At 46.4% G+C, this 25,462-nt stretch overlaps 1 protein-coding gene and 1 long non-coding RNA gene across 34 annotated transcripts in view; one reads left to right on the top strand and one right to left on the bottom strand.

The window, feature by feature from the left end:
- The window catches only part of SCML4 (Scm polycomb group protein like 4), a 120,169-nt gene extending 99,297 nt beyond the window's left edge, over window positions 1-20,872 (top strand). For 10 of the 33 annotated variants that reach the window (XM_021937664.2, XM_021937672.2, XM_021937679.2 and 7 more), the window contains 4 exons: window positions 3,365-3,655; window positions 4,769-5,063; window positions 15,030-15,186; window positions 17,711-20,872. In XM_021937664.2, coding sequence (XP_021793356.1) covers window positions 3,365-3,655; window positions 4,769-5,063; window positions 15,030-15,186; window positions 17,711-17,836 — 869 coding nt within the window. In that variant the 3' untranslated portion in view covers window positions 17,837-20,872. Of the gene's footprint in view, window positions 1-3,364; window positions 3,656-4,768; window positions 5,064-5,643; window positions 5,943-6,111; window positions 6,198-7,683; window positions 7,920-15,029; window positions 15,187-17,710 lie in introns of those variants that run through there. The other 23 variants (XM_021937681.2, XM_009205783.4, XM_021937673.2 and 20 more) reach the window with 20 other exon arrangements.
- A 2,841-nt stretch (window positions 20,873-23,713) lies between these two features.
- Window positions 23,714-24,831, bottom strand: LOC110743140. The gene is made up of 2 exons (XR_002521688.2): window positions 24,678-24,831; window positions 23,714-24,440 (listed from the first exon to the last, which is right to left on the bottom strand). It is a non-coding gene; the product is annotated as an uncharacterized LOC110743140 (long non-coding RNA).
- Window positions 24,832-25,462: the final 631 nt, after the last annotated feature.

Genomic DNA, 25,462 nt, shown 5'->3' with positions numbered 1-25,462 from the left:
CACATCAGAGATAGTTTTACTTCTTCCTTCCTAATCTAGATGGCTTTTCTTTTCCTTAACCTAACTGCACTGGCTGGAACCTCTAGTACAATGTTAATAGAAGTAGCTGGAAGGGACCGTCTCTTTTTGTTCCTGATCTTGGGGGACAGCATCCAGTCTTTGACCATTAGCCATGATGTTACCTATAGGTTTTTTGCAGATGCCCTTTGTCGGATTGAGGAAATTCCCTTCTATCCCTAGTTGGTTGAGTGATTTTATCATAAAAGCGTATTGGATTTTGTCAAATGTTTTCTGCATCTGTTAAGATGATTGTGTGATCTCCGTTTTATTATTCTATCCATATGGTGTATTACATTAATTGATTTTTGAATGTTAAATCAGGCTTGCATTCCTGGGATAAATCCTAATTGGTCATGGTGTATATATCTTTTCATACATTGCCGGGTTCAGTTTTGCCAGTTTTTTGTTGAGGATTTCTGCATTCATATGAATAACAGATATTGGTCTGTAGTTTTCTTATGATGTGTCTGTCTGGTTTTGGTATAAGGGTAATCCTGTCTTCGTAGAAGTATTTGCCATAGAAGTCGTGAAGTATTTCACCCCCTTCTATTTTCTGGAAGAATTTGTAAAGAATTAGTATTATTTTTTCTTTAAATGTTTGGTAGAATTCAACCATGAAGTTATCCAGGCTTGGGCTTTCTTTGTGGGTAGTTTTCTGATTACTAATTCAATCCTTTTACTTCTTACAGGTCTACTCAGATTGTCTTTTTCTTCTTGAGTCAGTTTTAGTGGTTTGTTCATTTTATATAAGTTATCTAATTTACTGGCATAAAATTGTTTATAGAACAGATGGTTCCCTACTTAAGATGATTTGACTTAATGATTTTTTCACTTTACGATGGTGTGAAAGTGATACACATTCAGTGAAAACCATACTTCAAGTATCTATACAACAATTCTGTTTTTCACTTTCAGTAAGTATTCAGTAAATTACATGAGATATTCAATACTTTATCGTAAAATTGGCTTTGTGTTAGATGATTTTGTCCAACTGTGGGCTAATGTAAGTGTTCTGAGCATGTTTGAGGTCAGCTAGGCTAAGCTATAATGTGTGGTAGATTAGGTATGCTAAATGCATTTTCAACTTATGATATTTTTAACTTATGATAAATTTGTTGGGATATAACCCTATTGTAAGCAAAGAGCATCCATCTGTATTTCTTAATCTTTTTCAATTTCTGTAAGATTGGTAGTAATTTCAGGTTTTCATTTATGATTCTAGTAATTTGAATCCTCTCTCTTTCCTTCTTTATTTTTTATTTTTATTTTTTGTCAATCTAGCTAAAGCCTTGCAATTTTGTGGATTCTTTTTCCAAAGAACGAGCTTTTGGTTTTATTGATTTCTTCTATTGTTTTTAAAAATTCTCTATTGAATTAATTTTTGCTCAAATCTTTATTTCCTTCTTTGCTTTAAGTTTTTTTTTCCAGTGTCTTATGATAAATTAGGCTATTCATTTGAGATCTTTCTTCCTTTAACAGAAGAATTTACAGCTCTAAATTTACCTCTAACCACTACTTTAGCTGTATCCCATCTGCAAAGACTTTTATTTCCAGTCAAGCTCCACATCCATCCCCAACTAGGAGAAGATCTGCTAGCTCCCCTAATAAAATCAAGTCTTAATCTTCAATACCTACATTATGGAAGAATCCATGCATGGAGAAGGCATCTGATCTTGTGGCCTCAAGTTTGTTTTTCATTGCCAATCATGGAGGATCCATTGGTTTTTGTTGCTGTTGTTTTGTTTTGTTTTGTTGCTGATTGCATTTTCTTTGGGCATACCAAGATCTGTTTTGATGGTGTCTAATATACAGATAATTATTGCTGGGGATAGGTAGACATGATCTTGTCCTGGTGGGAGGGACTAGAATAGTTTCCTTCTTTCTATCACCATAATTTCTCTGGACTTCCCCCACCCCCCAAAAAAAAACTCCGTGTAAAAATAATAAAACAAACAAAAAACCCACCATTCGGCCACAGGTATAGCTCACAGGGAGTTCAACAGGCTCAGTGATGAGATTTAAAAGTATAGGACTGTAATCCCAGCACTTTGGGAGGCCGAGGCAGATGGATCACTTGAGGTCAGGAGTTCGAGACCAGCCTGGCCAAAATGGTGAAACCCCGTCTCTACTAAAAATATAAAAATTAGCCGGGCATGGTGGTTCCAGCTACTCTTGGGAGTCTGAAGCAGGAAAATCACTTAAACCCGAGAGGTGGTGGTTACAGTGAGCTGAGATCGCACCACTGCACTCCAGCCTGGGTGACAGACTGATTGATTGAAACTCCATCTCACAAAAAAAAAAAAAAAAAAAAAACGGTAAGTCCTGGTTTACCTAAGAGGCACTGATGATGAGGTTGGCAGACTTTCTAAGTCCTCTCCCCCGCTGCACTCTAGCTTGGCTCTTTAGCACTCCTGTGAAGGGCTTGGGGAGGATTGAGGGGCTGTCCAGATCGACACTTGCATCGCTGCTTGTTAGCCGTGGAGGAAGACAGCCGCCCTCATGTGTATCAGGACTAAAGGTGTGGGGAGAAAGCACCGTGGTACCTGGGCCACCACCCAGGCCACACAGTCGTCTCTCCTGACTCTGGAACATTGTGACTCTTGCTTGATCTCTCCCAGGAGTCCTGCGCCAGGTGAGGGGGGCTGTGCTGGTGGGCGAGCAAGAGCGGGGAGTACAGGGAGATTCTGAGAAGCCAGCAGAGACTGTGAGGGCAGAGCCACTGTGGAAGAAGGTCTTTGATCTGGGCTTATTCTTTTCTTTTTTCTTTTTTTGAGGTGGAGTTTTGCTCTGCAAGCTCCGCCTCCCAGGTTCAAGCGATTCTCCTGCCTCAGCCTCCCAAGTAGCTGGGATTACAGGTGCCTGCCACCACATCTGGCTAATTTTTTGTATTTTTAATAGAGGCAGAGTTTCATCATGTTGGCCAGACTGGTCTTGAACTCCTAACCTCAGGTGATCCACCTGCCTCGGCCTCCCAAAGTTTAGGGATTACAGGTGGGAGCCACCATACCTGGCCCGATTTGGGCTTATTCTTAAGTCATCAATGGCCAAAATATCAATTTTCCTCTAAGCATGGAGGAGCACACCTCCTAATTCCTAATACAATATGCCCCTGTGGGCGAGGCAGCTCTCAGCCTGCTGATAGGTATGCTATTTGGAATTATGTTGTGGGATTAATTTCTCCTCTCTCCATCCTCACACATACTGGGGACTGTGTTGGCAGGGCAGGGTTTGCCAAGACGGATGGTCTGGTAGCTTCCTGAACTGCTCTCTGATATCTGCTTCTCTGTACTGTCTTCTTGCTTAGCCAAGACAGTCACCACTGAAGAGTACCTGGTGAACCCTGTGGGCATGAACCGCTACGGTATGGACCCCTCCGCCTCCACCTTTAACCACAGGGGCTCCTTGCCCCCCTCCTCCTCGCTGTACTGCAAGAGGCAGAACTCTGGAGACAGCCACCTTGGGGGAGGTCCTGCTGCCACAGCTGGTGGTCCCCGCACCAGCCCCATGTCTTCTGGTGGCCCCTCGGCACCTGGGCTGAGGCCCGCAGCCTCCAGTCCCAAGAGAAATGCAACCTCTCTTGAAGGAAACAGATGTGGTAATGTAATGCATGCATCAGATTCCCGCTGACACAACATCCCTTGCCCTCACGCGGGGAGCACAGCACCTGGGGAACGGGGAGTGTGGCTGTTTAAACACAGGACTGCTGGGAGATCAGACATTTCCACAGGCCCTTTCATGGATTCTTGAGGTTCTCAAAAACAGCCAAACTCAACCTTTGATAAGCAAAGAAAACCATGTATTAGGGTAGGCTAGGCCACAGGATACATAGACTCCAAAATGTACACAGGCTCAAATACCATAGAAATTTTTGTTCAAGAGCCAAAGGCAAATGTTCCTGATTCATGGATGCATCTCAATTTAGGGACACAGGCTCCATCTATTTTGTGGCTCTGCCACCCTCTACAGCCTTCAGGCCCGATGCATTTGGGGACTAGAAAGGGAAAGAAGGGATGGAGAAGGCACAGGCGCTTCCCTGCAGTCTGAGAGTGATGCTCATTACTTCCACTCGCATCTCATTGGCAAAAGCTGGTCATTTTGCCACACTTAACTATAAGGGACTCTGGGAGCTGTAGGTTAGCTCTGCCCAGGAAAAAGGAGAACCAGACCTTGGTAAAGAATTGTCTCTTGCATAGCAGGTGTCACTTTCAGGATACAAATACGTGGTTAGAAGCAGAGGTAGGCAGAATTCCCCCAATGCTGGTTGTAATGCCACGTCTGTCTTGTCCACTAAAGAAAGCTTGTTGGACTGCAATCTACAGAAGCACTATGAGGGATAAAGGATTAAAGTAATAGCTTGAAGGCCCTTCTGATTGATGTTTTAAAAAATAATTTTCAAGCTTCAGTATTTTGATAGTGCATAAAGGCCATAGAATATAGTAGATAATCACTGGGACTTCAGCCAGACAGCCAGGGCTGAGATGCTGGATCTGCTGCTTCCTGCCTACCTTTTGCAAGTCTTAACTTACCTGTGCTTTGGTTTTCTCACCTATAAAATTGCAACAATAATAATGGCAGCACCTGCCTCATGGGATTGTTGGGAGGATTAAATGAGTTCATACATGCATTTAGTATGAGGACTAGGTTGTAATAAGAGCTCAATAAATGCTAGTAGTTACGGCATAGATCTTTTTAACACATCCCTTAACAGATCACAGCCCATCAGCTCCACAGCTGAGAACTGCTGAAGAAAGAAGGCCCCAGGCCAAGGAGTCTGGGAGTCTTCATCTTGCCACCCTGTGGGCACCTCAGTGGGCAGGCTCTGTCTTCTGTGGCAAGCCACATTTCTCCCCTGAACCCAGGACCCTTCCACCAGTGACCCCAACAAGCCGCACACATGAGCCATTTTGTATGATTCAAGACCCTCCACACATTCCCTTCCAAGAGCCTCATCCAACCCAGATGAGCATGGCCCTGACCAGCTTCCCCTGGCCAAGGATGGAGAGGTGAGAAGGGGTCCCTTGCTGGAGAGCTGTTGAGGGGTAGAGCACAGATTCTGTCTCCACGGCAGCTCTTGCCAAATGTAGAGATGCCCTGCAGGCTACTTTCCAACACTATCACACAGGACCATAAGCCAGGCAGATTAAGTGAGCAGAGCCCTGTTTTCCAAAGGAGAGCAACATTGTTCCATCTGATTCCTAAGAACAAGAGAAAGGGACATGATCTGGCACAAACCAACACTGTAAAGTAAACCAGGGGCAGCCTTGATTTCATAGGTTTGTCCCCAGTGTTAGCATAATATCTGGCATGTGGTAGGTGTTCAATAAACATGCATCATGTCTGTGCCCTCATGGTGTCCCCTTGTCTTGTCAAAACACTCATCCTTATGTCCCTCTGGCATTTAAATGTCTCTTTCTCTCATCCTCTTCTCCTCAGCCCAATTCCCCTTTTCTCAGGGTGGTGATCACAGGACACCATGCTGATTGAATTGACTCATAATCCCAGAGTGTCCCACTTTTTAAAAAGGAGATATTTACTCTCTCCCACGCACGTTGGTACAATTTCAGTCCTATGTCTTACATGCAGGATTTCCAGCAGTAAGAGGGAGGCATGATGTGGTTGGAGAGAACTTCTATCACTTACTCGACAACAGTCTGCCCTGTTCAGTCCAACTGGTGACCCAGGGCCAAGGAATCCAGGGCTCTTCAGATGGCCTCAGCATAGTTCCCTTCCCCAGCCCCTCATGCCTCCTTCCAGTTGAGCCCTAGGATGTCCTCCTGTCCTTTACTTTCATCCCCATCCCAGCCCTTTGTTCTCCTGTGTATCAGTCTGTTCTCATGCTGCTAATAAAGACATACCTGAGACTGGGTAATTTGTAAAGGAAAGAGGTTTAATGGACTCATAGTTCCACATGGCTGGGGAGGCCTCACAATCATGGCAGAAGGCAAGGAGGAGCAAAGTCAAGTCTTACATGGTGACAGGTAAGAGGGCTTGTGCAGGGGAACTCCCCTTTATAAGACTATCAGATGTCATGAGACTTACTCACTACCACAGGAACAGTATGGGGGAAACCGACACCGTGATTCAACTATCTCCACCTGGCTCCATCCTTGACACATGGGGATTATTGCAATTCAAGGTGAGATTTGGATGGGGACACAGAGCTAACTCATATCATCCTGGAATCAGGCCCTGACAGTCTGAGTAATCTTGCCAGACAGCTGGCTGGGGGGAAGCCCAGACCCTTCCTCAGGCTCTAGCTCTGAGAAGGCCCTCTCTGCTGGAGCCTAGTTACACCCCAGGAGAGGCCCCCTAGCTCAGGCCCTTCTGCCTCTCAGGGTCTGGGATGAGATCAGAGAAACAGAGTCCACCAGTGCCTGCTGCCTTTCATCCCAAGAACATCAATAACTGTACCCTGAATACTGGCTGTCTTTTTAATAACTTAGAGGTATTAGAACCAGCCAGGCATGGTGGCTCATGCCTGTAATCCCACCACTTTGGGAGGCCAAGGTGGGCGGATCACTTGAGGTCAGGAGTTCGAGACCAGCCTGACCAACATGGTGAAACCCCGTCTCTACTAAATATACAAAAATGAGCCGGGCGTGGTGGTGCCTGCCTGTAATACCAGCTACTTCGGAGGCTGAGGCAAGAGAATCACTTGAACCTGGGAGATGGAGGTTGTAGTGAGCAGAGATTGTACCACTGCACTTTAGCCTGGATAACAGAGCTAGACTCTGTCTCAAAAAAAAAAAAAAAAAAAGAAATATTAGAGGGAACTTTGCCTGAGACCCTGAAATCCAGTTGTCCATAATCAGCAGGACCCCCACCATGGGACTGTGGGATGTTTAAAATCACAAAGCCACCTAACCTCTTTGGAGAAAACCTGCTACATGATGTATCAGTTAAAGTTCACTGTTGAGGCTTTGTGATACATTGAAGAAAAATGAAATTATTCATCCTTTGTACATCTATTAACACTTTAATTCCCCCAAGGATTCCTTTTAACCAGTGCCTTCTTCAGGGTGCTAAATACAACTGCAGGTACCAGAAACAACCAGTCAGACAGGCACATTCTCAGCAGTGAGACAGAGGAAGTGAGTGGGGAGAAGATGGAAGGAAGGATAAGCACCAGTGTCTCTGAAAGAGGTTTCCATTTCTGCTTACATTTCATTGACCAAAATTTAGTCACATGGCCACTTGCTGCAAGGGATGCTGGGAAATGTGGTTTTCATTCCCAGCAACTGTGATTCCAGATGGAAATTAGGGCTGCTATTACAGAGGAAGAAGTGCAAAATAACGCCGAGTAGGCAATGGGAAGTCGGATCAGAAATGCTCCCTCCCTCCTTTTCCCTCCCTCGGCACTTTGTTTCCTCATCTATAGTTCTTACTCTAACGCGTCCTAGAGAAGGGAACAGACCCTCAGCTTTGTGAAGTCTCTTATTCATATTTGAACCCCCCACAGCCCCAGCAAAGGGGGCTTGTTTGAGGCCTGTATCAAACTGTAATTTATTGAACACCTACACTCAAGGGGGCCAGACACTTTCCACACATTGTTCATGGTTTATTATAAGTTATATGTTTAGGATTTAATATTTATAAAAAGATATTGGTATTTTTGATTTAAAGGAAAAGAAAAAGAGGTTCAAGAGAAGGGAAATCAAGTGCTGAGCCAGCATCTGACTTCAATGGTCTTCAAAGCTTGTGTCTTTCAAAACAACCCCAGGGGTTTTCAAATCGTGCCTGATGACTTTCAAGGTTCTAAGAGATGGAGAAGATGGAACAAGAGCAGACAGGATTCCAGGTGCCCTCCCTCTCTTGAAGCAGGGCCTTTTCACATTTGCAGGGTGGGGTTCTATATGTGCTTTGCTTAAACAAAATTTGTACAGCTAAAAATGTTTGGAAACGATGGAGATAAAAACCGTGCTGACTTGAGTGGCAGGATGTTAAAGTGGGAGAGAAACCACCAGCGTCCTCACCCATTTCTCACCTAGCTGTCAGCCTGGTGCCCATTGTGGATCCCCCCCACACCCCACCGTCCCACCCAAATGACTGTTCAATATTGCTCTGAAGTTCCATCCCAAGTAAAAGCAGTTGTCACCAAAAAACCATACCTCTTTAAGAGAGTTTGCTCCAAGTCATAAACCATGGAAGAGACTTAGAAATGGCCTTTTCCCCGTGGTACTAATCAAAATGGTTTAAAACCACAGAAGCCAGAAACTGCATGGGGCTGCAGGCAGAAGGGTGGGTACTGATGACATGACAAACTCCTCGGCCTTCTCTCTCTGGCGGTACTTACCTTTAGCTCCCTGCAGTTGTGATCTATCACATCTGTCTCCGCTGCCAGTGGGCTCCGAGGGGATATGTTCACAGGGCACATTTTCCTGGTGTCTGCTGACACTCTGGTGAAAGTTTGAGAGCTCTTCCTTGTCTCTCATCCAAGATATAATCACCAAGAGCTATAAAGAGGTTTTGGATAACAAAAGCTTCCTGACTTGGGCATTTAACAAGACACACTGTAGAATTCCCAACCACAACTAGGTCCAAGATTCAGAATCAAGAAATGAAGTCAATCTGATATTGCTATTACAACCCAAATGCTTCCTGTGGTTGGATTTTTATTTGATAGGGCCTGGCATTGGGTGAGGGATGGAGACCATTTAGCTAGAAAAAGAAGAATGAAAACAGCATTCTATGTGAGGAGGTGAAGTGGACAAAAGCATGGCGAGAGCTGATTAATTAAAGAGTTTGTGCAGGGGCTGGGTGCAGTGGCTCACACCTGTAATCCCAGCACTTTGGGAGGCAGAGGTGGGAGGATCGTCTGAGGTCAGGAGTTCAAGACCAACCCGGTCAACATGGTGAAAACTGTCCCGACTAAAAATACAAAAATTAGCTGAGTGTGGTGTCACATGAAGGTAATCCCAGCTACTCGGGAGGCTGAGGCTCGAGAATCACTTGAACCCGGGAGGTGGAGGTTGCAATGAGCCGAGATCACGCCACCGCACTCCAGCCTGGGTGACAGAGCGAGACTTCATCTAAAAAAAAAAAAAAAAAAAAAAAAAAGGGTTTGTGCAGGGACACCAGGGAAACCATGCTGGGAAGTTTGGGATCCATGTCAAGCAGATGGGACTTTGCTCTGCAGTAACTGTAAACCAGGCATTTCTGAACAGAGGAGCGAGCTGGTGGCCCTGGGATTTAGGAAAACAAATCTACTGACCACTTATGGAATGACATCATCATCATAAGAAGAACAGTAACGACCTAATGAGTAATCCTGTTTAATGCTTTACAACATTTTGCCATTTAATCCTTGCAACAGCTCAGCAAGGTGTTTTATAGAGGAGGCAACTAAGATTCAGGGTTTGGTTGGTCCCAGCCAGCAGAGACTTCCTGGGCACAGTGTGCCAGGGGCTCTTCTCACATCTGAGGACAGCTGTGAATAAGACGGACACCGGCCCTGTTCTCTGAGGGTTTGCAACTCCAGGGAGACAAATGTCAACAAATTAGTACACACATGTCATTACAGTTGTGATGGTTGCTGTCAGGGAAAAGTGTGGATGCTGTGGGAGAATCAGATGGGGAGTTAGGGGCTGAGCCTACCCTTAGGAGTCAGGAACGGCTTCCCAGAGAAGGGACAGTGGAGCTGGCTGGAATAAGCAGGAGGAAAGACAACCAGGGAGGATCAGTGGGGAGGAGGGGTAGCTGGAGGCTTCCCAGCAAAGGTCACAGTGCTTGCCAGGAGGTCACAGTGTCTTCTGGTGGCCAAGAAGGAATCTAGCTCAGCTCAGCTTGGCTTCAAGCCCACAGTCTCTCCTTGTTTCTAGAGACATGCTCCCTCCTCACACAGGCAGGCCAGCTGGTCTCAAATCATTAAAAGAAAAATCTGATTAAACTCTAAGGATTGGGTGGGCTCTCTTCCCTCTCATCTCTCTCACCTCATGGCATCTTGAAAATTCTAGATAGAGTGAGTGGCGCTTGCCTATAATCCCAGCTACTTGGGAGGCTGAGGCAGGAGAATCACTTGGACCTGGGAGGCAGAGGTTGCAGTGAGCCGAGATCACCCTACTACACTCCAGCCTGGGCAACAGATAGAAATAATGAAAAACAGCACTGTTTCAAGCCACGTAATTTTGCCATAATTGTGGGCTAGCCTGGGCACCTCACACATTTGATATAGCATTGTATCTAGAAAGGAAGCGTCTAGCGGGAGCAGGTCACTTGGAGATGCTGAGAACAGATCCCCCTCCCCTGCCCCTCACCAACCCCGGCCCTCCCAACCCAGCTGCAGCTGCCAGAAACCAAGAGGGCCTGGGCAGCTCACAGGCAGCCTGAGGACGCAGGGGTCCCTGTCAGAGACAATGACCTTCCTGTCTTTGAGATTCTTAAGGTCAGGCTCCAGCCCTGAGCCACATTCTCTTGATTCTTAAAATATTCTTAAGAAGCAAAAAATAATATTCACAACTTATAGATGAAGACAATGAGGTCCGTAGAGAATGATCAGAGCCCGGGAGGGACAGGACGCCTGGCCATGGCTGCACTTGTGTTTTGCATGTGGACACACTCATGCAGCCTTCAGCTGTGGGAGGAGGTGACTCCCTTCGTGTGAACAGCCTGAGGTGGGAGGGGTTACACAGCATCATAAGGGGCTGGCAGGGGCTTAGAGATCAAGCCCTTTTATTTTACAGCAGAGAAGCAGAGGGTTGATCACATGGCTGGTGGGTGGCAGGGATTTCTGACTCCCAGCTCACTGCTCATTCCGCTCCTCCACATGACTCTGTCGTTAGCTAAAGAGTTTCTCCTGAGTTATGAATGAGTGAAAGGAAATTACGTACGTATGGATGTGCTCACGGGCATGTGTAAGGCAGAGGGAGATTCACAGAGAGTATGCAAGTACCTGTGCTGTGAAAATCGGGATTGCTTTGAAACACTGACTCATAGTCATCCTAGCTCTGGTAAAGGTGAGTTCAGCTTTAGAAACAAGCACATTTAATCCATTCATAACTGAGTTTCACTTTTCACATGCCTCTGGCAGCCTCCAGGGAATGACAAGACCAAGCATAATGTCCTCCTGGTTAGAGAACTCTGCCTGCTCACCAAGTTGTCTGGCCAGTACTTCTTAGCATGCTCTGTCTGCTTAGGAGCAAGACTTTTCCACATCCATCATGTCTTACTGTTGACCTATCACATCTGCCTGCCCCAGCTGCAGCAGGCTCCACCCGTCTGTCTTCCTGACACCTTCACCATAGCTAGAGAGGGAGTGGCTAGTGTATTTATCATTTTTGTGAGCACAGACCACTGTGAGGCTCTGCAAACCTGCCACTGGAAAGTTCCATTTGTCTTCCTTTCTAAAGCAAATCTATGTGCTTTGGATCAGGAGCAGCTCCCAAGGTGTGACTTAGGCTGCCTGCTGCCCTCTGTCTTGTATGACTAAAAGGTCCCCTAAGAAACACGCCCGAGCCAGGCCCCTGCTGCCTCCGCTCCATCCTGGAAAAGTGAAAAGTGCCCACAGCAAGCACCAGGTACCAGGAACAGAGCCCACTTTGCCGTCTCAGTTATCTCTTTCCTTCCACAGCAATTGCCCCGAGAGCCTCCTCCTTAACGACAAACCAGCCACCTGGCTCAGCCCTTCAACACTGTTTTTGGAGGTCCCTGACCTAGCTCAAAGGACTGTAGGTTCCTGTGAATGATCCTGTTAATTGGTCTGGGTTTTCCTCCCCTTCCTGTCAAATGCAGGAAATTAGATTTGACCTCTGCTCTGATCACTCTAAAATTATTCTTGGCACTGAAGACTTCCAGCCTTTGTAATCAGAGCATCTATTATCACCCTGATTAACGCCGATGTTCTGATGGGGCGGGATCCAAAGGCAGTGTGATTTCCGTGATTCCTCGTCCCCATGTTGAGTGCAGATGTCTTTAAATGGAGTGAAATCATCTTTAATAAGCATGGATCAGCATTCAGATGGCTCCAGGGCGCATTAACAGATTCCCAGAAAAATGCCCCGTGCCAAACCACCTTATGGGACCCTTCCAGGTCCCACAAGGAAGAGGCAGGGAAAATCTCAAAGTCAATCCAGTTCTCAGCCAAACCATTATGTGTTTAGGACAGACGCAGAAATGCGATGCTGTATTTTCCTCAGTGCTAATGGAGCAGCATGCACGTCTCAGGCACATTAGAAAGAGGAAGGAGACAGAGACAGCAGAAAGCCACTGTGCCCTGAGATCTAAAGAAGGGAAATCAAGTGAAGGCTTCTCAACTTCTAACTAGAATTCTGTAGGAAAGCTGCTTCATTGTTCAGAGCCTTGACTTTTTTCCAGCCTTAAAATACAAGTAAAGATTACACACACGGGCTTTTGTATAAGTTACCTAGACTGTGTCTACAGAGTATATTGATTCATCTCACATTTATCAAGCCCATATTTATAAACACAGTCATGCATCACTCAATGGGATACATTCTGGGAAATGCATCCTTAGGTGATTTCGATGTTGTGTGAAAATCATAGGTTGTACTTGCACAAACCTAGATGGTATAGTCTACTATACACCTAGGCAGTGTGGCATAGCCTATTGCTTTTAGGTTACAAACCTGTACAGCATATTACTGTACTGAATACTATAGGAAATTGTAGCAGAAATCACCAGGTAATAGGAACTAGAATCATTATCATCTTATGGGACCACCGTCCTTAGGCGGCACATGACTGTATATGTACTCTGAGCCATGGAGGAGTCAATGATTATAACCCCTGTCATGAGAGGATCACATTTGTATTTTTCACCAAACACTTCACCCAGCACCTGGTACAGAGAAGGTGCTCAGTCAATGTTTGTGGAGTGAGTGGGAGGAATCCTTAGGAAATTAAAATCTAACTAGAGGTTATAGAGAAGTTCATAAATAATTGTACTACAAAGCGGAATGTGAAAGCACATTAAGAGACAGATGAACAAATAAAGATGTAGGAATAAAGGGGTAGGAGGCTGGGTGCTGTGGCTCACACCTGTAATCCCAGCACTTTGGGAGGCCAAGATGGGTGGATCACCTGAGGTCAGGAGTTCCCAGCCAGCCTGACCGACACGGTGAAACCCTGTCTCCACTAAAATACAGGAATTAGCTGGGGGTGGTGGTGGGCGCCTCTAATCTCAGCTCCTCGGAAGGCTGAGGCAGGAGAATCGCTTGAACCTGGGAGGTGGAGGTTGTAGTGAGCAGAGATCGCGCCACTGCACTCCAGCCTGGGCAACAAGAGTGAAACTCTGTCTCAAAAAATAAATAAATAAAATACAATAAAATAAAGGGGTAGGAAGGTGATGTGCAGGCTGCAGGAAGTACAGAACATTTCTGTTCATGAAGGCATCAGGTGGAACATGAGTGGGAAGGAGAAGGGTAAATGCCTTCTAGGTTGAAGCCAAAGCACCAGCCACAGGCAGAGGAAGGAAGCTGGGGAGACATCCGGTCGGTCACAACAAGTGTACCCAGACAGACAGGTGGTGCACAGGAGATGAGGGCTGTGGGGAAGGGAGGGAGGCTCCTGCCCTTGGTGGAGCACTTGACATAGGTCAGACTCGGGGCAGGGCAGTATCCCATCTCTGTCCTCACACCTGCCCCTCCAGGTAGAAAGCACGGCCATTTCACACATGAGCTACATCCTGGTCCAATCACCAGCAAGCGGCAACTCCAGGATCTGTCCCTAGGTCTCTCTGGCACCAAAGCTCTTCTCCCCCTGCATTAAGAAAGAAAAATATTATTAAGACCAAGAGAGCCCTTGACCTTGAGGTAGAATGAGGACTCAGTGTGTTGGTAAGGGGGACCCATGGAGAGATGGGTCTTAGGGAGAACATGAGGCAGTGGTAGTTGTAGGCAGTAGGAAGAACAGGGCATGGCCCAAAAATACCCATTAGGAACCCATGGCAGGGGGTTAGGTGGCAGGCTCTGGGACTGGGATAGCAGGGTTGGAAGAGAGGACACCAGCATCAGAGGCATTCTCCCAAGAGCTTCAGAATAATTAAATGTGGGAAGCACAAAAAGGGGAGGAGGAAGAGGTAGGTTCCCCAAATGGGGGAGATAGGAAGAGGAGCTGGCTGTAGGGAAAGAGGATTAATTAGTTCGGGACATACACACACAAAAATCAACCCGTAAGTATTGCCAGCCATTGAATTCATTGCTCTCTTCCTCCTTCACTGCCCTGAGCCTTTTCACCTGCTGCATGGGAAATACCCTATGCAACCATTTCCCAGGGACCAGCTATGGACCAGGCACAGGTTAGGCCCTTTGTGGTCAGGGAGTTCACAGTGCTGCGGGGGAGACCCAGGCAAATGCTCTGACAGCCCCAGAGGGCCATGCAAGGACTCAGTGTGTACCTGAGGCAGTGAGTGAGGGGACATCCTCTTTCTGCATGTGTGACCAGGGATGGCTCTGAGGATGCTGCCGCAGACTTGCATTCTGTAGAGACCGTGAATGAGAACCAAAAGCTACCTCAATTCTGCCATGCCTCTATCATCTCAGTGTGAAGGCCAAGGAGGCAGAAAGGACCCCAAGTCACTGGCCTCACTGATGTGATGAGGCTCATCTGGACACTCATCTTAGCACACTTGCCCTGGTCACCAGGTACCCAGGCTCAGGAGGCCCTGGGCCCGCTGAGAGAGAACTGAGCGGGAGAGTCTTGAAAACTTCAACTCGGGTGGGAATTCTAGCCTATTGAAGGGAATCCACTGTCTCGCGCTGCCTCTCCTGGGAGAGCAGCGAGCTTTGGCATAGATGGGGAGGGTAATGTATCTAGGAGTGGCCTTGCGTGCTCTGGGCTGCTGATAGAGCTGCCACTCACAGTCTTTCCCTGTGACAGGAGGTCACTTGGGTCAGCTCCTTGGACTCATGGGCACTGAAGACCCCCCTTCCAGGCTAGGTGGGGGCAGGCAGCACCAGGTAGGTGCCCGGCCCTGTCCCACTGGCTCACAGTCTCCCTCTATGTACCCCATCCAGCCTCAAGCCCTTCTCAGGATGCGCAGGATGCCAGGCGGCCACGGAGCAGGAACCCCTCCGCCTGGACTGTGGAGGACGTGGTGTGGTTTGTGAAGGACGCCGACCCGCAGGCTCTGGGGCCTCACGTGGAGCTCTTCAGAAAGCACGTATGCGAGTGGTGGGTTTGACCTTGGGGGGATTGGGGGAGCAGGTATGGAAGGAGAGTGAGGTTCAGGGAGCGACGGGATGCTGCCAGGGGAGGTGTAGGGGGAGCTCTAAACTAAGCCCTAGGGGCACCCTCAAGGGAGCCAGAGATGAGAGGGACAGGTACAACCACAGGCTCCTCAGAGCAGAACGACCACTTAATTTGTTTTTAAAGGAATATTTGCCCCATCTGTTCTCTCATGTTGGCCTTCATCAGGAGTGCCTGCTTCCTGCCCATCCAGCCGTCTGTGCATACAACAAATATTGACAGCACACCTACGACATACCAGGCAAACCGCAGTAGTGCCTGTTCCTAAACCACTTCAAGGATTAAATAAGAAGATGCACAAAAGGTGTTCAGCACGGTTCCTGGCTCAGACAGCCTTCACTGAGCAGAGAGCTTTATGAGGATTTTGAGATATGCTAAAATATAGAGAGATGGTAATTTTTTTTTTAAAGATAAGAATCAGTAATTTACCTGCTAGGCTTACTATACTCATTTTGTTTTTGTTTGAGACGGAGTCTCACTCTGTCACTCAGGCCGGAATGCAGTGGTGAGATCTCAATCTTGGCTCACTGCAGCCTCTGCCTCCCCAGTTCAAGCAATTCTTGCGCCTCAGCCTCCCAAGTAGCTGGGATTACAGGCGCCCGCCACCATGCCCGGCTAATATTTGTATTTTTAGTCGAGACAGGGTTTCACCATATTGGCCAGGCTGGTCTCATCCCAAAGTGCTGGGATGACAGGCGTGAGCCGCCGCGCCTGGCTCTGTACTCATTTTGTATCGTGCTGTAACAGATTACCACCAGCATAGTGGCCTCACACAATCCACCTTCTCTGTCTAACCGCTCTGGGGTTCAGGAGCCTGGCATGGGTCTCACTGGGCTCAGCCAGCAAGGCTACCTTTCCTTCTGGAGGTTCTAAGAGAATCCGCTTGGTTGTCTTTTCCGGCTTCTAGATCCACCACCAGTCCTTGGCTCCCGTCCCCCTGCCATCATCTTTAAAGCCTGTAACATCAAGCTGAGGCCTGTTTGGCTGCTCGGGCTGCCATCCCTGGTTGTCGCTGCTGATGTCCTCTTCCACGTTTAAAGAGTTTTGTGATTACACAGCCGCCCCCTCCCCACCCACCCGGCCCCATAATCCGGGATAATCTCCCTACTTTAAAGTCAGCGGATTAGCAAGCCTAATCCCACCTGCAACCTTAATTCCCCTTTGCCGTCTAACTTGACATTCACAGGTTTGGGGACTAGAATCCAGACATCGTGCATGGAGGGGAAGGAGCGTTATTCCGCCTTCCGCTGTGACCATTATTTTTGTTTCCTGTTTCTCACTTTATTTGGTGATTCTGTCATAGAAGTCATGCTCTCCGATCTGAGGAGGATTCTCATCTAACTCAGCACTCGTCTTTTATTAGGCATATGTTGGCCTCACCTAACAATGGGGCCTTGAGACCAGGAACCACAGAGTGGGTTATGCTTGGACAGATTTGGGCAGGGGGAGTCTGACTGTCTTCCAGGGTGGGAGGAGACGGTGGGAGTCCAGGAGGTGAGGGAAATAAAAGACAGAAAATGAGGCTCCTGGGAGCGGCCCACAGGTAAGCTTTGCCCACTGCCGTGTTGTCAAAGACATGGAGAGTGAGTGACACAGAGTGGGTGCTCCATCAATACTGGTTGGCTGGGCAGATGAATGAGAGGGCTGGTGACCCTGGCACCGTTACATGAGTCCTGTAACTATGTCTCTTCTCCCTGCCTGAGCACCTCAAATTTCTACCCTTTGTCTCCAGTGACCTGAAAATAGCACTAAAGGTGACCATGGAAGCCCAGCCTTGCTAGGTTCATGAACTCAGCATGCATTCTGGAGGGTGACCATTTTCAATGACCAGTGGCAGCAGCACCGGGACCAAACCGCAAAGGACTGGTTCATCCCCTTAGTAGTTCTTTGTGCTGAACCCTGAGATGAAGCAGGTGCATTCTTTAGTGTATTCTGTCTAGTGGAACAGACAGGGCTATACACATCTGAAATCCTCCATTGGGTGGAATGAGTAGTTTTGTCATCAGCTAAAGGTAGGTGGGCCTACCAAGAAAAGAAATGAGAAATTAGGGCAATAGGGGGAGGTTTGGAATGGAAAGACCCTCTAGTTTCAGTGTCTAATGGATGACACTTCTTGCCCCTTTAGCCAAGGTTGGATGAGGAGATAAACTTCCTAAGTGGGATATTGGGAACACACATGGGGTTGTGTTTGATTCCTTCGATGAGGGGAGGGCAGGAATATGAAACATCCCGTGTATCAGATGACTACAGGGAGATGATGGGGAGAGGAGAACACAGTATTTGTTTGCTTTAATATTTTAAAAGATCTTGCCCCAGGACCAAGAGAATATGCTGCCTAAATCAATCCATATGCCCTGAGCACATCCCCTGACCATACCTTAACCTTAGCCACTGTTTGATGACTCTGACCATCTTCTGGATTTTCTTTCTTCTGATCCTATCCCACCAGGAGATTGATGGCAATGCTCTGCTGTTGCTGAAGAGTGACATGGTCATGAAGTACCTGGGCCTGAAGCTGGGACCCGCACTAAAACTCTGCTACCACATTGACAAACTGAAGCAAGCCAAGTTCTGACTTTTTTAAAAAGACACAAGCGAAACCCAAAACAACAGATCTCAAGATTATCTTCTGCCTTACCAACATCCCACCAACATCACAAAATAGACTCTCTTCTTAAAATTAACAGCCACAAAGACGTGGTCTTTTTATAAAACTTGTGAATCTTTGCCTTTTAAAGAATTTAACGTGGACCTTTTTGAAAGGCTCCTCTGTGTTAATAATTTGCCAAAAAATTACAAAAGCCTCTGATTTTTAACATCCCTGTTATGCTGATTTCTCTTAAAGTGGGTCCTATTTGCATAACGAGAGAGTGGGGAACTGAATGCTTATGTCCAAGGAAAGTTCTGGAGGGTTCAAAGGATGAAAGAAGGACCTTTGTCCCTGCAGTCTCTGCAGGGACACCCACCTCAGCACCATCTGCCTCTGCCTCTGACCTGGGGACCTATCCATGTGAGCCTTGTTTGCCTCAGCTCTGGAAGCTGACTTCTGAAGATGACTGCCTCACCTTGCACTATCTGGAAAACTTGAATTATTTTGCTCCATGAAAGAAAAGGAAAAAAAAAAAAAATCTTTTCTATTCCTAGAAAATCTGAAGTACTGTGTTGCTCCGCTAGAGGGCAGACTGCTAATGAAATTTCAGGACCCTCACTGACTGCAGTAGCAAGATTATTCAGTACTGAGTGGATGGGTTACGGTGTCTGTGAACAAGATCTAGCCCACACAGAAACAGGGGATTTATTCCACAGTTAGCACCACAGATTGCGACTTGGGAAGAAACCATCAGCTAGAGGGGTCTAGTTCGTATCCAATCATTATTGACTGACTGACTGATACTCAACTAGCAAAGGCAAGAATTTGGAAGCACGCTCTACCCAGATGGGACTTTGGAGTTCCTTCTCTTCCAGAGTCCTCATTGAGGTGTTGAAGTGTTGGCATGCCGAAGAATCTTAGTGACATTTAGCCATGGGTGTTTCTTTAAAAAAGGAAAAGAAAATGTCTCAACGAAGCTTTGAAATGGGAGAGTGTTGATTTCTAGTTACATTGCTGGGTTATGTAGTTGTATCTGTGGCTAATTTTTCTAGTCCTCAACAAATACACAGACATGCTATTATGGGGTTTAATTCAATTTACAGATAGGTTTTCCTTCCTCACCATAGAGTAATAGAAAAAATTGATTTTCTGCCCCTTTGCAGCTGTGTCCAGAGAAGGACAATGAATCCACAATTTATTAGGCAGAGGGACAACTTCTCCACCATTCATTTTATCCTTCCCTTTTCTCTGTTTCCCTCCCTGTCTCTTCTTCTTCTTCACACTGAGCAGAAAACATATCTTCAAAATGAATTCACCTTTGCCACGTGCATAATCTCTTCCTTAAGAGGACATCAACAGTGTCGGAGATGAGGAGATGAACATTAGATTTTGGAATTTCTGGGAGGGAGAGGGTTAGGGATGACTCAGGGCCTCCCTTGGCCCAATGGTGAATCAGAAAAGGCACCCATTTCTCTGGAATACAACCTGAGCAGGGGTCTCAGCTAGCAAGTGGAGCAGGGTGGGAGCTCAACCTCCTCACCCCTTGATCAGCTGCCGTTGTGCAGAACATGAATTGCATAACCTTGAGGGCAGCCCTGGGTAGATCTGCATAGTGACCCTCTATATAGTTAGAATCCAGATGAAGGCCATAAGAAATAGTCCATGTCATGCCATTAGACCCGCTTTGATGTGCTGTATTTGAGAAAGCACATCGTAGCCTCCTTTTCAGACACACAAATGGTGGCTGGACTGACAGCATAGCAGAGAAGGGGAGGAGGAGAATGTACTAAACTTGCTCACTGAATTGAGCTAGAGTGTGGAAGAGCTTGATATCTGATGGTTTTGTTACAGGAAGGGGTTCCCGATCCAGACCTCAAGAAAGGGCGCTTGGATCTCATGCAAGAAAGAATTCAGGGCGTGTCCATAGAGTAAAGTGAAAGCAAGTTTATTAAGAAAGTAAAGGAATGAAAGAACAACTACCCCATAGTCAGAGCAGCTCTGAGGGCTGCCGGTTGCCCATTTTTATGATTATTTCTTGATAATATGCTAAACAAGGGGGGATTATTCACACCCCCTCCTTTTGGATCATATAGGGTAACTTCCTGACATTGCCATGGCATTTGTAAACTGTCACGGCACTGGTGGTAGTATAGCAGTGAGGACAACCAGAGGTCACTCTCGTTGCCATCTTGGTTTTGGTGGGTTTTAGCCAACTTCTTTACTGCAGCCTGTTTTATCAGAAGGTCTTTACGACCTGTGTCTTCTGCTGACCTCCTGTCTCATCCTGTGACTCAGAATGCCTTCGCCACCTGGGAATGTAGCCCAGTAGGTCTCAGCTTCATTTTACCCAGCTCCAATTCAAGATGGAGTTGCTCTGGTTCAAACGCCTCTGACAGGTTCAGCACCTGAGAAAAGTACCTTGAATCAGGCCTTGGGGCAGAGTCTTCAAGATTTTAAGGTGATAGGGCCTGTCTCTCAAGAGTTTATTAATCGTAAGTGCTCACTGCTGGTCTAGAGTTAGATACATTTCCCTCAAAACAGCCAGGGACAGGTTATGTATTCAGAACTGCCAGTGCGAAAACAATGAGATCCAGAAAAATCCCACAACAACCCAGGTTTTTCACTCATCTTTTTTTTTCTCAATCTTCCGATACTTGTGGTATCTCTTCCATGAACAGATACCTCATGTGGTGACTTCCAGTATTAAGTTTTCAAAACTTCCTACCCACCCTCGTCAGTGCCTCCCTCACTACAGAGTCACAAACACTGGTGCTCTCAAATAAAAATCAGCCCCAAACAATGTCATACAGATCCCTCGAGTAGTTTTCAGGGGAGAGAGAGGTTCTCATTTGAAGTCTTGGAGAAAACTGGATCCATGTTCACGTGGAACTGCTCTCACGGAGGTGCTATCTCATTTCGCATTAAACTTTAAGCAGGACAGATTGCTGAAGCCATGATATTTAAGGTTTGACTTTTTAAAAATCTCATTACTCTTAAAATAAATGCTGCCACTTCAGAGAATAACCTGGGGAGGAAAATCTTCCTTGACTGCTTCTGCACTGAAATGCAATTAGCCAACTAAATTATTGTAGCAATACTGCAATTATAATTAATTTTCATCCCTCTCAAAAATCTTGTCAAACCAGGAGGCTAAATAGCTTCACAAATGTAAAACACACCAGGCCATTTCCTCTAAACAGACCTTAAAGGGTTAGGCCACGTGGGTCACCCTTGTCCAAATGAGAACCGACTTGAGGGCCTCGCACTTGTATAGATATGGTACTTGTTATTCCATTGCGGTAGCTTTGCTTCAGGTTGTAGTGAATAATGATATCGTTTTGCATAATTCCAAATTAGAGTGTGTATGTGTGTGTGCCTGTGTTCATGCTCCAAACATTTCCAATTACACTTGTCTATTAAACACCGAAAAAAAAAAAAAATCAAGAGACAATTCTATTGCCTAAGGCCTTTTAAATATTTCATGAATCACATTATTCCCTGTGCGAAGACTTTAGGTGAAAGCCGTGGGTCTTGTCTGTGTGTGTGTGTGTGTGTGTGTGTGTTTCCTGACACTGTAGTTGGAAGAGCCTTAGGAAGTGAGTGCTTGGGAGTGTATGAGCCATTGCCTTTGCTTGGTTTGCAATACGGAGGCAGAACCCACTGTGGTCTGGTTGCTACTACTAAGTGCCCCCTCTTTTTCTACTAGGGTATGCCCTTGAGGAAGCCGGGTGACCAGGGCTGCTCTGGGACTCTGGGCCTGCCCCCTCAGGGGGATGATTGTATGTGCCAAGCCTGGGCTCCAGGTGACTCTGGGGAAACGCCTTGCTGGGGAGCCCACGGCAGGGAACAATTGTCTTGTGGGCATTTAGCACCTACCAGAGAGTACACGGAGCTCTCACCATTTCCCTGCAGCAGGGCTGCTACCAACTATATTAAATACATTGGGAAGGAATATGGGACTAGGGCTGGTTTACTGGAGAAGGAAACCAGTGACAGAGGGAGGCCTACACCATAAGTTTCTTAGGAAAACAATGAAAGCAGCGATTCTAACAGCCCCAACCCTTCATGCTGCAATAACCTATTTTTGTATCTATGTGCTGTACGGAATAGTTCTTATTTTTTAAATTAAAATTCTTTAAAAATTATTTTTGAGATGGTTTTAGGAGAATTTTGTCAAATCTCTGAAGATAATTGGAGATGTCCATAGGTGACCAGGGACTGAATTTTAGTCATTGTCAGAAGGTCTCGAAAGATGGAAATATTCTGCTCTTGTTCTAAAGAAACAGCCAGGTTTTCATATGTGTAAGCGGTCAGCAGGCATGGTCTGACCTCTGCTCTGAAGGGGTCACTTCTCAGCTCTACTCCACTGGGGATAGAGGGGAAGGGGATTGGACTCACTTTTTTTTAAAACCTCAGATAACAAGACATGGACTTGTGAAAGAGTAGGTGATTTTTTTAAAAACTGCAATCTTTTTTTAAGGAGAGGGGTGCAAACCTGTCCATGGGTCTGATTTTTTTTTTTTTTTTTTTGGTCATAAACATTCTAAGAACTGAGCACCTGCCGGGCTCTCCTGTTGCCTTGCCATGTGCCCCATCCCTCCCCTGTGGCATGAGAGGGCCACACTGAGAACACTGGGGATGGTCCAGCAGATGGTCAGACATGCAGGGGAACAAACCTTCTTGTTTCCATTCTGTGAGGTCAAACCCAGCAGCATCACCTGCCTCCACCTGCAGGCAGCTCCTGTGTGTCCCGCCCTGCTCCTGCATGAAGAGCGCTGGGCACCTCAGCTTCTAGGGTGTTATCCACTCCGACGGTTATCCTAATCCAAGACGATCCCTGCACAGACGATTGGAAGCTGGATTTTTGGAAATCTAGCATTTGCTTGAAAGAGAATCGCTGTTATTTACTGCCACCAGATAAGGATAATGAAAACAAGTCTGCTAACAATAGACTTGGTGTAATGGTTCTAATGCTAATAAGCAACTGCTGGGACACTTCCCATGGTAAATTCCTTTGTGGTTTCGGTGGTGTTATCACACATGGGCCTCACCAGGATGCCGGCCTGGAGAGAACACTCGCTGTGACTCTCCCAGGCTTCAGGAAATGCCCCCAACTTAGAAGCAGTTCTGGGCAAAAGCACACTTTTAGAGGAGGATTTGCTTTTCTTCACTGTGCTTTCACAAGACAGGCCCCAGATCTGCGCTCTTAAAATCCTACATAAGGAGCCCGGAGGTTCTCCCCATGCTTAGCATTGGGCTCGATTTCCTGCAGAGGAAGAGACGGCAGGTAGAGCCACGGGTGATTAAACAGTGATGCCAGACAGTGTGGGGCCAGCAGCATCTTTCCATTTGAAGGGTCTACATATACCACACAGACCACCTATACCTCAGCTGTCTTCCCACCCTACCCTGCTCTGGGGCTTGACCACATCGTCTGAGCTTTAGAGTCAGTTCCATGCACTAGGCACTTGCACAGGCCAACATCAACCTCTTCTGTTGGCTCCAACTTTGGAATACACCCGAAGCCTTGCTTCTCCAAACAGCTCATTACAAAATAATGGCGCCTCACTAGGTGTGGCTTTACAGCAATGATGTATGACCGAAGGCTACCTCTACCATAAATGTAGCATCCTCAACTACATTCTTTTTAAAGTGTTGTTGGAAACCCATCATCATCCCTTGAGGGTGGATTTTTTTTTTTTTTCTTTTTGGAGAAAGCCAAAGCCACTGGGCTCATGTCTGGTGCATGACATGGGTAATCAGTTTCAGGTTTCAAATCATGTGTTTTCACACACATTCGTTTGTCTTTTCCTTGTGTGTTTTCTTACTTGGTACAAACAGTTTGAACAATAACAGCCACAATTCACTGGTTAACTTAACTATATTAGGCAGGTGTTAAAATAAGGAGCAGCAATGTATGGACTATTTTGAAGGACAACAGTATTTGGATGTATAACATTCAACATATTCATTTTAAAGTATTGTTACTGCTATATCCTTAGGCATGGTAAGCTGAGGATATTGTGAGTGTTTGCAAACATACAGAGACCACCTTCACATGTAGAACCCTAGAATCCTACAGTTGGGAAAAAGAGATCTTGGGGGACACCTGGACAGCTCCCCTCCAGGGCAGAACCTTCTGCCCCATGGGTTCCACATTGCTCTTTGGGGGGCAGAGCATGGTACAGTGTGCAAGAAACAAGCTCTCCAAGTCACCTCCCCCCGTACCTCATCTCCTCATCTGGAAAAGGAGGGGAGTCATCCAGATGACCTTTAAAAGCATTTCCAGCTCAGTTACTTTGGCCAAGGCCAGTGGGGCTGTGCTGCCATAGTAGTTATAGGCTGTTGACTCCTCTCTCTTCTTTTTCATGTCTGCTGGTTTCTGCCTCTCCTCCTTTGCAACCTTATCTAGATATTATTTGATCCTCTTCTCTCATGGGCCCATAACTTCTCAAGGCCATGTAAGCACCACTTGGCCATTCTTTCCCACTCGTTTTTTACTTTTCGTTCTATTATTTCTTCCTGCCTCCGTGTTTTTTTGTTGGTTTGTTTTCTTTTTTGTCTTTCTCCATTCCACTAGCTCAAATGCCTTTGGGGATAGAGACGGGGTAGAGAAAGAAATAAGAGTAAGCCAACTCTGTTCTCCCTAGCCCAGTGGTTCTGATCTCTGTCCAGTTGTCACCCACCCACAGTATTTCTTGACTCTGCCCCGCTTCCTGCCCAATCTCCACTTGTTCTATTTCTCAAGGTCTAACCCTCTCAGCTCAATGCCTGAGGTTGGGAATGAGAGTCTCCGCCCTTCTGAATGTTTCATTCTGTGACTCACCCTGATGTCCCACTGAGGCGCCTCTTCAATCTTCATGAAGCACAATGCCCTTCTCATTAGCTGTCCCTCTTCATTCAGCCCTGAAGCTTAAGTGACCTGGTGCCAATTCGATGTACCTCTTGAGAACCACAAGCTGCTTCTCCCGCCATCCTGCAACCTGCATGGAGTCACTCTGACATCCAGCAGCAATTCAGATAATGCCAAAGTTCTTTATAGAACACAGCATTGTCCAGACCCAGTTAGCACTGACTGTACAGCCTCATGACCAAAGCCGGGCCAGAGCCTCGTGTGTAAGTGAGGAGGGTCCAACCAGCATGAAAAACGAAGGACAGTGACGACATCAGAAGCATTTCTGGGGTGTGGTATTGTTTTTGGACGTTTACAAGACTACTGAGACATATGCAATATTAAGTGGCTTGTGTCTGAGTAGGGAAAGATGATGACATATTTCCCAAAAGAAAATGTGGTTTAGAGGAAGGAGAAAGGCAGCATAGCTCTGGGGAAAAAAAAGTTTCCATTCCTGGCCTTTCTCCAGCACAATTGCGCACCTCGGGGTCTTTCTAGAAGTCAAACGTGTTTCCTCCTCAGGAACTGAAAGTATTTCTGTCTAAGTGTGAGAAAGTTTGAGGGACTTTGATTTATTTTATTATCCGTTGTGTTCTAAGCCATATTATTTAATTTTCTGTCATCTTCTAGCTATATCTTTGATCACTTGGGGATTTAAAAAAAGAGCTCCTCTCATTTTATCCTCAAGAAAATATGAAATATCATTTGCTTTACAGAGA

This window comes from Papio anubis, chromosome 6 (genome assembly GCF_008728515.1).
Source record: "Papio anubis isolate 15944 chromosome 6, Panubis1.0, whole genome shotgun sequence".
Taxonomy (NCBI): domain Eukaryota; kingdom Metazoa; phylum Chordata; class Mammalia; order Primates; family Cercopithecidae; genus Papio; species Papio anubis.
Note: the sequence above shows the minus strand (reverse complement) of the source record. Positions and strands in the feature narration are given on the sequence as shown.